At 40.5% G+C, this 16,294-nt stretch overlaps 1 protein-coding gene across 1 annotated transcript in view; it reads right to left on the minus strand.

Annotated features, from left to right (window-relative positions):
- The window catches only part of LOC121514448 (thrombospondin type-1 domain-containing protein 4-like), a 91,529-nt gene that overhangs the window by 64,245 nt on the left and 10,990 nt on the right, over positions 1–16,294 (minus strand). Inside the window, 3 exon segments of the mRNA XM_041794559.1 lie at positions 8,460–8,596; positions 13,082–13,184; positions 13,724–14,156. Of these exon segments, the coding sequence (XP_041650493.1) occupies positions 8,460–8,596; positions 13,082–13,184; positions 13,724–14,156 (673 nt within the window).

Below are 16,294 nucleotides of genomic sequence, written 5' to 3' on the forward strand. Positions count from 1 at the left end.
CAATGCCACAATCTCTTTCCAAGAATTGTTGTTTTTTGGTAGTCCTTGTACTCTCTCTGTACAGGTGTCAGTACTTTTGTACCTTGTCTGACAGTCTCTCTTCAAAGCTCATCTCCATCTCTCCGGCTCTGTTCCACCATGCGATGGTGGCAAGTGCAAAATGCAGTTCACTTTGAGTCCACGCAGACCTCCGTGTAGTCTGTTATGTGTATGTTCCGCCGAGTTTGTTCGGGCCTTTAAGGCCCAAACAAACACGAGCATACTGTGAGTGGAGCAGACTCCAAGAGGAATGTCTGCAGTCATCAGAGCTTCCACAGTTGAGCGCACTGCCAGGTAGTAGTTTCCTGTGAAATTTCCATGAAATCTTTTATTTCCCACAATCCTTGCGCGTTGTTTACATTTTTCTGTCATGGCGCCCTACACTGACGAAGCCTGCTGGCTTTGCAAAGCCATAAAATTAAGAGATGGTGGTATGTACGGCCATTAAATGTCACAAGAGACGAGAAAGGGGAGTATGCCATGTTGGTGAAGGACATGCGAAGTATTGACGTGGAAAAACATTTTCAATACTTCCAAATGACATGTGAAAACTTTGATGATCTAGTTGGGCGCCTAGCCCCACTCCTTCTACACTCTGGGAGTCAACGCTCACCTGTCAACGCTGCACAGAGGAACAAAATGCAGGTCAGTATCACTTTAATACAGGTCGATGTGAAAAATACATGCCGAGCAGTGTTTTGTGTGACACCAGTATGCGGAGCGGAGTCCGCACCATTGTAAAATTTGAGCTTTGGGTGCACAGGCCTTGCGGACATCCGCTTTGAGTCCACATGGACCTCCGCGGAGTCCATTCCACGTACGTTCCGCCCGAGTATGTTTGGGCCTTAACTCAGTCGTTTTGAGATGGCTCCTTGCAGCTGTCAGAGGTAGGACAAACTAAGAAAAGTGAAGCTCCAGCTGCATGCACAAAGAGTGCTGAATGTCCTGGATATTGAGTGAATGTTTTGCTTTCCTGCAGTCTCTTGAACTTAGGATGCAGGCTGAATTTGGCTGAAAATGGGAAAAAAAAAAAATGTTGATATACCCTCCATACACAACTATGGACTTAAAGACTTAGTATCTGCTGTATTCGTGATAGATAGAGCTTTTGATGGACAAGAGCACTGAAGCCTTCATTATGTGCTGCTCCACTTGGTTGCATTCACATCATCAAACCCTCACTCCACACCACTGTGAAAGACAAGCATTGAGCTGCCAATACGGCAGACAATTACGGCTGGGCAACAATCCAGACAGTGAAAAGGATGAAATCACACCAGTCCTCCCTCAGAACAAAACTAAAGAACTACTCAAGTACAAAACTACAGGGAACAACCTTGAAAGAACTTGATTTGCCTCATTAATTTTGGTTGTAAAACTTGATAGACACTGGAGGCTCTTTAGCAGGCCAGTTTGAGGGTGCCACTGTGACAGATACAGAAACATGAGACCGGCTCCTACTGTGACACCGGGGTACAGAGGTGAAGTGGACAGAGCTGGGCTGTTACTCATGCAGTGTGAAAGGTGTCATGCGAGTATCAGAACCACACAAAGTACACAAACTCTGCAGTTTAGTTGGTTCAGAGAGCTAAAATCTTTAAAAAAGCTATGTTTTCCTCTAAAACAACACAGGTGTAAAAGTGTTCTGAGATGTTGTTTCAACATTATAATGAAGTATCCTGAAAAATTTTACTACCATAACCTGCTCCACAGATCTGAAATGGAAAAGAAATGAAAGCCAGCACTAAAATTAGCCCCAGACATTTCTACAACATAACTCTTTAGAGGAGCTGTGGGCTTTGATTGAAGATAGCACAAAGAAAATATGTCAAACTAAGAGGTGTCTCTGTTTTTGGAAAATGATATGCCTAGGTTGTTTTTGCTGCCAAAAAACATTTCTCAAAAAAGTTAGTATAGGGTCATGTTACCACTGTGAGACATCAAGTCTTTTTTTTTAACAACATTCTGAAAGCATCATGGCCATGTAATGTCAGTTTTCTGCCTTGTCCCTTAAACAGAGACTTCTTTATATGGTCTTTATCTATAATTCAATATATCGTAGACGATGAAAGCGTAGGATTCTCTGCAGGTTTATGCTGACTAGCAATTCCAGCACGGTGTTTCACCGGTGGAGGACTCTTCTCCATCTTTCTTAAAGAAAAAAGTAAAAAGATGTTACTGTTTCCAAGTTATTTACAGTGTAGCCACTTTGAAGCAATCATGTTATGTGCCTCTCTGCATCATTGCCCAGCGCTGCATTGCTCCTCTCTCCTTCTGTGCATCTCTCTATCAGTCAGCTGCATGCTCCTGCTGTTACAGTCTCATGCGCACACATGCACATGACCAGCCAACCGGCAGGATCTTGGTCGGATGAAAGTATATTGAGCAACCAACCGACCTACCGAGTGGAAGGATGGTTGATCCTAGTAATATGGCATGAACAGATGTCAGTAGCAGACGTTTTATCTGTTCAGTTGTGGAAATCTAATGCTGGCATTTGGCACACAACAGCTGATTGAGAGAAAAGTTGTATTAAAGGGTAGAAAATGTGACCTATTGGAATTACTCTGATGTGTTTTCATGGTCAAAGATATAAGAAAAGTTGGTATATTAGGATTGTTACTCCAAAGGAGTGATGGAAAAAAGCATCCGTACCCATCACTGGCAAAGTTGTTATTTTTAACATCCCTATCAGCATCAGCCCTGATTTTTACAATCATATCTGTTTACTTCAGCACATTACAGTGTATTAAGTCCTTTGCTGCAAATGTCCCAACTCTTCTGAATGGTGTTGCTTGCTTCAAATTCAAATGGGCATATAAAACATTTGAACATAATGATTTTTCCCCCAGAAAAAACATACACAGGAAAGGGCATATTTCTGTTTCTTGAGAGAGTCATTAGTGTTTTATGCTTCTGGAAAAATGTATCATAGTATTTCTGTGCTATGTTAGAGCAGGCTTTGACCTGCTGTATCTCTTCTATCTGAATAATTAGTAAGAGATGATGTGATAGTTTGGCCCTGATTTGAAACAGAGGCATGAAAGTACTTTGTAGGCGGGAGATAAATCACTTCTCAAAGCCTTGAAGGCTTTCATGAGTGAGTGCAGAAGCTCTGTGTGATAAACAGCACATCCTTGTCTCTCTTGCAGAGCTGTGTTTTGGTTTGGTTAGTTAGGACTATAAAGTATTTATTTTATTTCACATTAGACCTTGTTGCTGTTTCTGGTTTGGAAAATAGCCAACAAAAATAGTCTGAGCAGAGACCACATGCATCTTTTGAAGAGAGATGTTTTTAGACCACACAAACTGAGGGCAAACTTCATGACTTTAACATGACCGTTTAATATAAATCCTTGTCTGTCATTGTTGTTTATTAGGTCAGCCAGGGATTAAACAGTCAGAAATAGGGGCCTACTGTATAAAATATCGGAAAAGACAAGAAAATACTCTTACAAAAGGCACATCAGAAGCATGTTCTGGAAAAATATCTGATATATGTTGCAATAATTCTGCATGAATTTCCCACAAAATATTGCAAATGTGCACATTCCCTGTGCATTTTATAAGTTATTAAAAAAAACAGGATCATATAACAAAATTACAGTGCAAAAGACCCTCATACTGTGCACCATTTAGAAAACACCACTGAGTACAGCAGCTGGTCAGATCCTCAACGCCCTCCTGGGCCACATCACAAAGTGTCCTCACTGAACATGAAGCATGCCCTCTGCAGCAGCCAAATAAACCACAGTCCACACATATGGGTACTTTGCCCTGCTGGTAGGCCTTCAGAAATAATTAGTTCAACCTCAAAGTTTCAGAACCTTTTATCCTGGAATGACTTGGAAAAATTTCTAACAAATGGAAAATATTTCTGTATGAAAGACAAAAATCATCCTCATGATGGCATGAAAATAAGTCAAGCTGATTGGACACTGCCATCAGAAAGCTATGATATGAAGGCTTATTATTAGTATGCTGCTAATGAAAATGTCACTTTGGAACTATCTGGCATTATCATCTCTCATCATCTGACTATGATAAATGCCTCTGGGAATGGAGGCTCATCCTCTGTAATTCCAGTGTGTCCACAGTTAGCATGAAATGACTTGAAGCCAACAACTTCTTATCTATCAATTTATTTCATTCCATTTAACTATCACAGGGCCGACCAGCTACACAGATGTTACTCTCACCAGCAACATTTTCCAACTCCCCCTGAGGGATACCAAACCTTTCTTAGGTCAGGAAAAAAGTATAATACAACCAGTGAGTCCAGGTCTACTCTGGGGTCTCCTCCCACTTGGACATGCCAAAAGAATTTCCAAAGGAAGCAACCAGGAGTCAACATAATAAGATGCCCAAACCCCTTCAGCTGGCTCCTTTTCATACAATGAAGAAGCAGCTACACTCTGAGCCCCCTGTGGATGTCTGAGCTCCTCATCCTATCTCTAAGGTTGAGCTCAGCCAGCCTTCAGTGGACTCACTTTTCAGCCGCTCGTGTCCAGGATGTCAGTCTTTTAGTATTACCAAAACACATGACCATAGGTAAGGCTGGAATGTAAATCAAAAGCTTTTTTTTCGGCTCAGTCCCTCTTCAGAGCAGCGGGACAGCAGGTGCATCACTGCTGCACCAAGCCATATGTCAATCTCAGGTTCCTTTTACCCTCACAAGTCAAAAGACTCTGAGATACTTGAACTCCATCACTTGAGGCAGACTCACTGGGTTCAAGCTTGCGTCAGACTTGGATGTGTAGACCCTGATCCCAATCACTTCTCACCTGACTGTAAACCTGTCCCAATGCCTCCTGGAGGTCAAAGGCTTAAGAAGCCAACAGCAGCCTAGAATGAACACTGATTCTGAGGCTAAGTTGTGTGATACCCCAGGCACCAAAACATTTTGAAAGTTTTAGTATGTAGAGCATGTGATACTTGATGCTTTCAAATGAGGAAAAAGAGAGATTATGGATAAGGTGATCAATCCTGACAGACAATCTAATGTCAACATCTACAGCCTACTGGGATGGGCCGTGCACCAGCAGGTTTACAGCCTTTTTGAGGTATGTGGGCACACAGTAACCTCTGCACTTACCTGCCCCAATGGATGTGTGCTTTTGTGTGAGGAGAAGGAGAGAAAGCAAGCTGATTCTCTGATGATCCAAATTGTAGCTCAACCGTGACCTAATATAATTTTCTCAACCGTGCAGATTTTTTCAACATAAGGGGCACTGTAAAAAATTGTTGTAAAGTCATAGTTTTTTTGTGCCATTTTCCTGCATTACAAGAGGGACACTCGATATTTTAAGCCACGAGTTTAACCATTCACTGCACTTATTAGAACACAAGCAAAAACCTCAACATAGAAATAAATAAACCGTTGACAGAACATGCGCGTCATTATCACTGATAACATTCTGTAAGTTTTCAGTTGTCAACACAGAATGTTTCTCCCACAAACATCAAAGTTTCCTGATAGGTCATTACACTTTAGACTACAAATGGACAATAAAAAGGAAACTCGAGCGCTTCCCAGACTGAAAACCCAGAGTCCTCCGTATGGATTGCTACACCTCATTAAACTCAAACCTTCTGCTTTGTTTTGATCCTTTACATTTCAGTGTATTTTGACAAGTTATGAGGTATCATGTAGGGTCAAGCAGAGTGCACCAAACCAGCTGACCGTCAGCTGATTCAAAGAGGCACCAGCAGTGACTGACACTTCAAACAACCTGTTGGAGCTGCCAACTCCTCGTTCCTCCCTGCGGCTCCTTCCTGCTCCATGCTGCTGTTACTGCCTCTGTTGCTGCCGCTGATGAATAGCTGTGCTGCTTACTCCTTCTACCAGGCCAACCTCCCTCTGTTACGGTTCTTTTATTATACATAAACTTGAAATGACATATCTTGCTGTAAACATCATGTGTAGTGGTTATTCCATATGTCATGGTTTGTATCTGCTGCGTGCTCTTAAGCCTGAAGGGGAGAGCTACAATTGCAGGAACAGTCACATAAGTTTTCCAAAATTATTCCCCAAATAATGCTTGGCTTTAGTCACATGAGCCTTTCTGAATTCAATTAAATCATCCAGATGTTTTTACATTATCTCTTGGCTTGTAGCTGAAGGGGATCTCCTGATGAAATGGCTGAACCAGATGAGAAAATCTCAACAGGAAGAGAAAAAATCTGTTCTCCTTGAACAGCAACAATGATTTGAATCCTCACTATGACATAGGAAAGTGCAGACACAAAAACTAGATGATGGTTATGGACAAGGAATGCATCATAATTCAGTCTGTTGCTAACAATACTCAAAAAAGCACATGGTAAAGGATAAACTGTTGTGTATTAGCTACAAAAAGGTCTAAATGAGAGATCAGAGGGCTTTCTATCTTGATTAAATCTTGATGTTGGTGAGATTGCAGCAGGATTAGAGCACATGGGAAACACACCAGCTTAATAGAGCAAAGTCAGCATGACCAGCTGGAAATGAGCTCTTTCTCTGACATGTTTCTTTGAGGTAAACCCTGATTTAAAGTATATTAAAGTGAATCCAGCATACAGAAGACACAGTCTGCTGTACACAGGCCCACACAGCAGCTTCTTCTTTCTACCACTGAGTTCAAAGCTGTGTTTTCATCATGTGTACAGATATTATCTCTATTTAGATCCTAGGTCTCCAGCATTCTCCACTTCACTACCCTAAAAACCAACATAAAGAGCAGACACTCTGATACTGTGCTGCCCTCTGCTGGTCACACTCATCAATACAACAGAAATAATGGGTCAGGTATGTAAAATCTCAAATTAAGTCTGGTGCAAGATCAGTGATGTATCGTGTATTCAGACCCCCTTCACATTTTATAGTTTTCTTATGTTGCAGCCTGATGCTACAGTTATTTGAATTTTTTTTTTTCTCTCTTCAATTTATACAGAGTACCCCATTATAAAAAAGTGAAAACAGAATTTTACAAATTCTTGCAAATTAATTAAAAATGAAAAACTGAAATATCACATCAACATGAGTATTCAGACTATTTACACTTTACAAAAACACTTGAAATGTAGCTCAAGTTCCTCCCATTTCTCCAGATTACTGAGATCTGGAGAAAAACACACAAAGGCCTGCTTGTCTTTATGTGGAGTTTTTTGCGAGCTACAAGGCACTGAGGAGAGATGTGTGCCTTTCCAAATCATGTCCAGTCAATTAAATTTACCACAGGTGGACACCAATCAAAGTGTAGAAACATCTCAGTAAAGACTGAGAGAAATGAGAGGAAGCTGAGCTAAGTTCACAATGTTTTTGCTAAGGGTCCGAGTACTTATGTCAGTGTGATATTTCCTTTTGTTATTTTTAGACATTTATAAGAATGTCTGAAATTCTGTTTTTACTTTATACTGAGTGCGGATAAATGAGAATAAAAATTCATTCAAACGATGACAGCATCAGACTGTAACATAAAATTTTAAAAATTGAAGGGAGTACTGTGGACAGAGATGGGTGATATAAATGCTCTGTTTTTATGGCAAAAGCACTGGAGCATCTACTTCCATTCACCTTAGAGGGGCTAAATTCATTCAGCCGACAGGCCACCAACTTTTGACCAGTCACTAGACTTTAAAGGCACTAAATGTAGCATCTCTGAACTTAATGATCATTTTTTAAAAACCTTTCAAGTAGAATTATTTGTTAATTAAGTTAAAGTGAACTTGCTCACAGTGTTATCTCTGTTGCTGAGCAAATATATTTTTTGAAAACTTAGTTGCAAACATGAATAAAGGATTTCAGCATGGAATAAAAGAAAAAAAGGTTTGATCAAAGTATTTTTTGCGCACACAAGTGCTGTATAACTCATCCACTATCAGTTTCCACCAATGAATATCCAACCAATGAAACCTTTTTATGAGTACACATCCTAACTGTCCCAATACCATATATGTACTTTGTCAATAAAATTAAAAGAAATCAGAAAGAGCTTCTTCAATGATTTCATTGAAAAGGAAATAGTTTGTTCAAGCTTGTGCTAATATAAGACTGTATTTGGTACTTTCTCCACAAGCTTTATGACTGATGGAAGCAGTAGATCTGCAGAGCAGCTTGCTGGTAATATTTAGGGTGCTGGTCCAATGCAAAAATTAGTTAAATCTATAGATTAGCAAATGCTGAGTATAAAAAATCCCAAAATATAGCTTGAATCACATGCAGCAACTGAACAGATCAGCCAATGGGGTTATAAAATGTCAAGTACCTTGTTATCAACTGTCAGGCAAATGTGGCTTACAGTACAACAAGGGTGAGAAATATTTTTGACCAAGCAAAACCTTTGTTTGGATTAAAGTTTTTCACGGTTTGACTTCCTAAGATTAAATCTGTTACTGAATCATTTTCTTATTTGAAAAATAAGACTTTAAGACTGGCCTACCACACACTTTCCTGCCACACAGAGGGACGAGTCATTCTTCCCACATGGTGCCCCGTCGATCACCTTGTCTGACTGTTTTACGTAGAACCTGAACCCTATGGCCCGGCAGTTCAGCTCACAATGTTGATCCCCAGGAACTGAAAACAGATTTGGGAAGACAGCGACCAGAAAGTTTGATAACACATTAGTGCACACTGATCGAACACAGGTCAGAAATAACACCAGTGACAGAAGTGCACACTGATCGAACACAGGTCAGAAATAACACCAGTGACAGAAGTGCAAAGAAACATCAACATTGACACATCTTTTTACCTTTGAAGACAAGACTAACTTTGCAGGTGGCTGACATATAGAGAAAACAAACATTAACTCTCACTCACTGAAGGGCAGTTTAGAGTAGCCAATTATGTTAATGAGCTCGTCGTGACTGTAGGAGGAAGTCAGAGAGCCCCACAGATGCACAGGGAGAACATGCACCTGTCAGATGGAGATTCAAACCAGTAATTTTCTTGCTGTGCGCAAAAAGCACTGTGCCATCTTGCAGCTGTTATATGTATATATGTTTATCACAGCATAGCTTCATAGAGCCATTAACATTGCCTATTTTTTATTATATCAATCATCACAAATCCAAGAGTCAACAGAGAACAAAGTACCTTTTCACATCCTAAAGGCAAGAAACCAAAGATATAATGAAAGATATAGCAGTCTTCTTAGTCATATTTTTGCAAATTCAGGGCTCAGTGCACAAATATAAAACTTTTCTATTTGAATTTTGGCATGAAAATGCATTTTGTCACCATGACAACTATCATAATAGTGAGTGTTTTCATCTGTCCTCTAAAATATGTATTGGTTAAAGTACCACAAGTCCCTGTTAAAATGTCATGATCAATAGTTTGCTTTTAGTTTGCTTCAAGCTGTTTATTTGTTATTTGTTTAAGGATTCTGATAGAAGATTTTATCCTTGCAATGCCAATGGACTGGCCAGATTCCAGGTCTGTCATTAGGCAGTTTCCATCTTCTGAAATGTTTGAATGAATGGAAAAAATCCATTCCAAACCCATCATTTAAGGTGAAAGAAGCAGTGGTGGTTATTTGTCTGCAAGCTGGTAAACAGGCCGTCCTCACAAACTGAGCAAGAAGGAAACTAGTGAGAGAGGCCACCAAGACATCTATGACTACTCTGAAAGTTACGAGCTTCAGCAGTTGAGATGGGAGAGACTCTAGATATAACAAAGGAAGTGGCAAAGAGAAAGCCACTGCTGAAGAAAACTCAGATCAAATCTCCACTAGAGTCGGCATATGGAAGACTCCATGGTAAGTGGCAGAACGTTTTTTTGGTCTGACACCAACAAAATGATGTTTTTGGGCCATCAGACAAGATGCTATGTTTGGCAGACACCAAACACTGCACATCACCACAAACACAACATCCCCACTGTGAAGCATGGTGGTGGCGGCATCATGCTGTGGAGAATGCTTTTCGACAGCCGTCCCTGGAAGGCTTGTATAGGTTCTGTTCTGGAGTGGTCAAGACCTCAATCCAGTGGAGAAAAACAAAGTAAAACTGCAGTGTCCAGCTGTGCAAGCCTGACAGTGACCTATCAACATGAACTAAGTGTTGAAGGGGGTGAATATTATTGCGCTTATTTTACATATTCAATTTTAATTGACATTGCTTTGTAGGAATCTGCTTTTAACTTTGACATTAAACAGTTATTTTTATCTTTTTTTTATCAAAAAGAAAAGCTATACTGACCATGATTGGCTTATAAAATCAATAAAAGTGTAAAACATTAAAGGGGATGAATACTCTTTATAGGCTATGTATGCCATTATCTGGAAATTCATATTTTTGTCCTGCAGTGATCCACTCTGAATTTGAGGAGCATCAAAATCATTCACTGGAAAACAGCTTTCTGGTTCAGACAAAAGATCCCTTTTTGTGTGATGGCGCAAAATCAGCAGAGAGAGATGTGAAAGGATCCTGATTCCTGGTCTCAACATTTTGTTCAGGTTCCTTGCCAATTAGATACACTCAGACTAAAAGCAAGGTTTATATGACATAAGGTATTTATTAAACAGATCTAAGGGAGTATATAAAAGTATTGTTCAAAATAGGTTTCACATAATCCTGATTTATCCTCATTCATGTACCTTAAGTTATTTAATCTGCATGTCTGCATTAAACGTCAGTCAAGGCTGCGGCACACAGACGACATCTGTTCAACAGGATATTAAACCGGAGGCTGTTACTCCCATTAGTGTTCTCGGAGAAATGACGCTTCAGGAGGTGTTTTGACTGTTGCCTGGATACCTCAGGTGAGTGCGGTCACAGAGTTTGTATGAGTGAACATTTATCAGTAATCCTACATGCTGCAGTGCTTACATCACAACACACCTTAGTTCATATAGGTCAAAGGTCAGGCAGCTGGAGGTGGAACAGACAGCTTAAATGAGATTTATTGGGACATGGGTCTGATCTTTAGTTTGAGTGGAGAACTTTTCATACATTTCCTGTCAAATCTTAAACACATTTTATAGATGTGTAGTTTTTCTGTTTTGTTCCAAGATGTATTTGTTTCAGTTTTCTTCTCACCCTCCTTTTAACCCATGGTTGAGGTTGGTTTTACTCATGCTGCTGGTAGAGCTGCACTGCCAAATCTAAAAATCAAAGCAAGTGTGTCTGTCGAGTTTCTAATCAGATATCTCAATGCACTTACAAACGCCACATTCATCTGACATTTCAAGATACACGCATTGTTTTAAGGTTTAAAGCACAAAAAGGCCTAAAATGCTTGTGATAAGACACTTAGCAAGTATAGATGTCTTGTAGGCATCTTTTACTCAGTACAATCAATTTTTGTGCTAGTGTTCTTCTAAGTTTTTATCTTTTGGTAATGTGTTCATCTTATCAGGGGAATTTGGCTTATAAAAATGGTTCATGGGACATGCTGTTAGAATTTGAAAATTTGTGGTGCTCTGAGTGTACAGGGTCACTAGAGAAATAAGACTATATCCTTTGCTACTTCCTCAATGGAGAACTGTTATACCCTGTTGTTGTTGAACATGCTTCACATTCATGCATGAAAAATCAAAATGGGCAAGCACTAATAGAGATGTCAGAGTGCTTTTGGGGTTCCCCGCTTTTCTAAAGAGTGCTTGGCAGTGCTCAGGAGGTGAGGTGGCACCTCTCTAGCTTCCAGACCAATTTCCAAACTTAGTGCAACCAGGACTTGAACCAGCATACCACCATTTCCCTACCCAAGTCCATATAAACTGAGCCACTCTCACCCCCTTCAAATTTAACAACTGTGCTATCAGGTTTTTGTGATCCAGTGTCATATAGTCATTAACTTTCATACCCAAATTATTTTTTCTGACAGGAACTTTTCCTGTCATAGCAGTAGTGGCCAAATCTACCATCAGCTAAACACTTTAACTGATCAAAACTGGAGAAAGTGGCTGCCGAGAAGCATGTCAACAGCATGATGCTGCCACCACCGGACTACACACTGGGGATGATGTGTTTGTGGTGAAGTGCAGCTTTTGGTGTCAGCCAAACATGGTGTCTTGTCTGATGGCCAAAAAGCATATTGGTCTCATCAGACCAAAAAACTTTCTGCCACTTGACCACGGAGTCTCCCCCATGTCTTTTGGTGAACTTTAGTCCAGATTTAATGAGTTTTCCTCAAGACTGGCTTTCTCTTTGCCACTCCCACAAAACTTTGACTGGATAAGAACCCAGCAACAGTTGCATGCAGTCTCTCTCCCATCTCAGCTGCTGAAGCTTGTAACTCCTTCAGAGTAGTCATAAGTCTCTTGGCAGTCTCTCTCACTAGTCTCCTTTTTGCATGGTCACACAGTTTGTGAGGAAGGGCTGATCTAGGCAGATTTACACGTGTCATCTTCCTTCCATTTCTTGATGATTTAACTGAACTCCGGGGGATGTTCAGTGCCTCAGAATTTTGTTTTTTTACCCATCCCCTAACTTTTCAATAACCTTGTCTCTGAGTTGCTACGAGTGTTCTTTTGTCTTCATGGTGTAATGGTAGCCAGGAATACAGATTAATCAGCGACTGGACCCTCCAGATACAGGTGTCTTTATACTACAATCAGTTCAGACACAATCACTGCATTCAGGTGATCCTCATTTCACTAATTGTGAGAATACTAGCACCAGTTGGCTGGACCTCTGTTGAAAGAGGTCCTTTTTTAGGGCAGTGAGTATTCAAGCAGTTACTTATTTTACCTTACATATTTGTGTTTAGGTGACAATTCGTTGTAGAAATCTGGTTCGCTTTGACATTAAAAAGCGTGCTTTTTTTTTTTACAAGAAAGCCAATTAATATTGACAATGACTGATTTATGAAATCTATAAAAAGGTAACACATCCAAGAGGGTGAGTGCTTACTTTATATCTATTTGTTCTTTTTTTGTTTGCAACACTTTCCTGTGGCTGATACTCTTCTTAAGTCCCCACAACTGTCACCAGCTACAGCCTACCAATTTTTGTAGAGTTAAACAAAGAATAACCTGACAATTTTGTGAGGCAGTTTAGTTGAAACAAAGTGAAACAATGTTCATAACACTCAAACATATTTCAAACAGCATACCTTCGTTGAATGGTTCCCAATCATACAGTCTGCCCATGAAAGGCTGGTTGTTGTATGATGAACACTGAATGGCTCGGATGTTTCTGCTGGATGGAGGGCAGGCCTGAGGATGGACAAAACACATGCATTAAAATTCACACACATTTACTCCTGTTCCATGTACAGAGTCTAGCACATAAATCATTTTCTTACTGGGGCATGTTTATATTTTTTACTGTTACTCTCTGTAGCAGCTGACTGTCTGCTGCAGACGCCTCTCTCTGTATTAACCCAGTTCTTGTAGCTGAGGCTGCCTTGCCAACAGCGGTGAGATTCAGATATTTATACAATCTCCCAAGTAAAAGCCAACTTCGCTGACATCTCTATATCTCCTTTGTCCAAACAATACCCTAGTCTGCTTTACTTTTGTGAATATCTGTGTCATCACAAACCAGATATAATATACAGAAACTGACACTGTTTGATTTTAATGCAGAGGGCAGACTCCAAAACCTTGGCTCTGGTAAGCAAGCTAGTCCACTCTGTGCATTACAGGTCTGGTTTAACTTGAAGGTGCTTCCATCAAAACAGTTTTTCTAAGGTTTTTCTACCTGGGTTACCAATACAAAATATATAAAATTCAGAAAATTGAGATGTGCGTACATTGTTGGTGCAGATCCTGTAGTGAACATGCTCTCCTGTGCAGAAGGAAGCAGGCAGTGGGTCATAGGGCCTCTCCCCAGACTGTTGAGGTCCAGGCGTCTGGCTGCCTGGGTGAAGCTCCTGCTGAATCTGAACCTGGTTGACTGATCCAGGTTGATACAGAGGGGCCCAGACTTGGTTATTATTTGGCTGGCGGGGCCTTGTTTGCTGGTGGGGTCTGCTGTAGGGATGGAGGTTGTTGTAGGGGTCCAGGTTGTTTGACCTCTGCCCACCGTGGCTTCTAGAGGTTTGGTAGTTGCCCTCAGGTGCAGCAGAGCGTCTCTGTCTGTGGAGGCGGGGAGAAGCTGAGCTCTGCCCTGAATCTGTCTGCAGTGGAGGAACATGAGGAGCTCTCCCATAGCCGTACCTCCCTGGGACAATGTCAGACACCCTCCTGTAGACAGAAATATAAAGAGATGAGCAACCAAGTTAGAGACTGAGTATGTTTGCCACCACCATATCTAGAATGACTTGTCACTCTTCACTTCAGAAAGTACAATCCACCTTCTAAAAGACAGCCAGTGTACAGCACAGGATATCCAGAATACTTTGATCGGTAACTTTTTTCTATCAAGATTACTTCAAGTGAAACCTCTGATGTTAAAAACTGAAGCTACAGCAGAAGTGAAAATAACTACATTTCCTGGAGTGTCCACAAAATGCTGACTGCAAAAAAAGCAAAGAAAGCCCAAAAATAAACCATGGTAAAATGCCAATTTTAACAGCAGGTAAAAAAAAAAAAAAAAAAAAAAAAATTTCTCAAAACACAGACAGGCGCATGTAGCTGCTGGGGAACTAAAAAGAACTAGTGAAGGGTGGTAAACTGGTTTCAGTGCCACAGAATGAATTTTTGCAGCACCGTCATCAACATTTAAATAAATACATAGTGCACGTCTCACACAGCTGTCCTCATATTATAGTAAAAGAGAAAATACCTTCAGTAGCTAACTGAACATAACCTACTCACACAGTTTTTATAAGGCACAGTAAAAAGACCGTGATGATCCTTCCACTCCAAGTTTGATGGCTGTAATAACTGCAACACAGCAAGTCTGCCTGACGTCTGCTGCACGCTGCATGCTGCTTTGGCTGAAATGTTAAATTTGTTGGCAAAACTACGACTTAAAAGGTTCACAGAAAACTTTCTTTCCATGAGAAAGATGGGACTAATGTTGTGTTCAAATCAGACATGAGTAAAATCATTTGTGCTAGTAAATTGCATGAGACATCAATGCAAAGATCAGCGACATTGCCTTGGGTGGCACAAATAAATCACGTAAATTAAGCATTCAATGCATCATTCGCTTATTTGTGAGAGCATGGAGATCCTCTGGTGACTTATTTCACATTTGTCACTGGAGGATGTCCTAAGGACCAGCCTTGGGGCAGGAAATTCATTCAACTGGAGAATGGAGAAACTTGTGGAGCCTGTCTGTGGCTACCCAGAGCTTTACAACTCACTTGGAGAAAGTGAGTGAGGAGGTCAGATTGTCTGGTAAGTTTTGAAAACTCTGTCAAAGCAGATACAAGGCAGCAATCCTCTCCATGTAGTCAAGCTCAGCCATGTATGTTGGCAACTGACTGAAATGTCAGATGTGGGAGAAGGTAGCCTCTCCCCTCTCATATCTTTTGAGCATTGCATACACATGATTTGGAGTGCAAAAAGAGCAAGTTATTCCTGCAAATTAAAAAAAAGGGTAAACTCCATTTATTTGTCTGGTGTGAACACAACATAAGACTGGCCAAAAGTAGAGCTTTGACTTAAACTGTGTCGAAAAGTAAGTTACATTTTCATCAGTGCAACTAGAATATGACCTAAATGTAATGGAGTTTTCGTTGGACATTCATAATCCATTACATTTCTCTTCTGAGGGTAAATCTGTGAAAACACAATGCATTTGAAGCTTTTCTGCCTCTCAGCTGCAGGGTGCATAACACACACAACTATGATTTGGCTCAAGATTAAGGCAAAGAGAAGAAATGTTTTGAGTATAAGTAAAGACTAAAATGTAATCCCTTTGAATGGACTAAAACTGACTTAAATGTTTCTGAGTTCATCATTGACTAAAGCTAGACCAAAACTAATGAACATTTTAATTTATAGACTACGACTAAGACTAAGACTTTTCTGTGATCTTATCCTTGGACATGGGTTAGTAGGCCCATCCAAGTTTTACATCTTTACCTGTGTACACACTTAAAATTAGTTTGAGAGAGAGAACTCCCAGCATGGAATCACCATCACTGCTTCAAAACTCTGCTTCAGAAGCCACAGAATGGCCTCACTGAGACTACGTCCAATTTTGTACGGTCAATGGATTGATAGCGCTAAAGTCCTCTTTCATGCTCCTTCATCCAGCTCAGACTTTTGGGAAGCATCCAGATCCAGATTAGCAGAATTCTGGGAGTCTTTGTTAATTGGCTCCTTAAATTCCTCCTCAAATAACCCCTCCTTCTTTACTGTGCTGTCACCGCTATTTGTTTAAAGGCAGCCACAACAGGAAGGAGGTCACAAAGCTGCCGAGCAAAAGC

This window comes from Cheilinus undulatus, linkage group 1, assembly GCF_018320785.1.
Source record: "Cheilinus undulatus linkage group 1, ASM1832078v1, whole genome shotgun sequence".
Classification (NCBI taxonomy): Eukaryota; Metazoa; Chordata; class Actinopteri; order Labriformes; family Labridae; genus Cheilinus; species Cheilinus undulatus.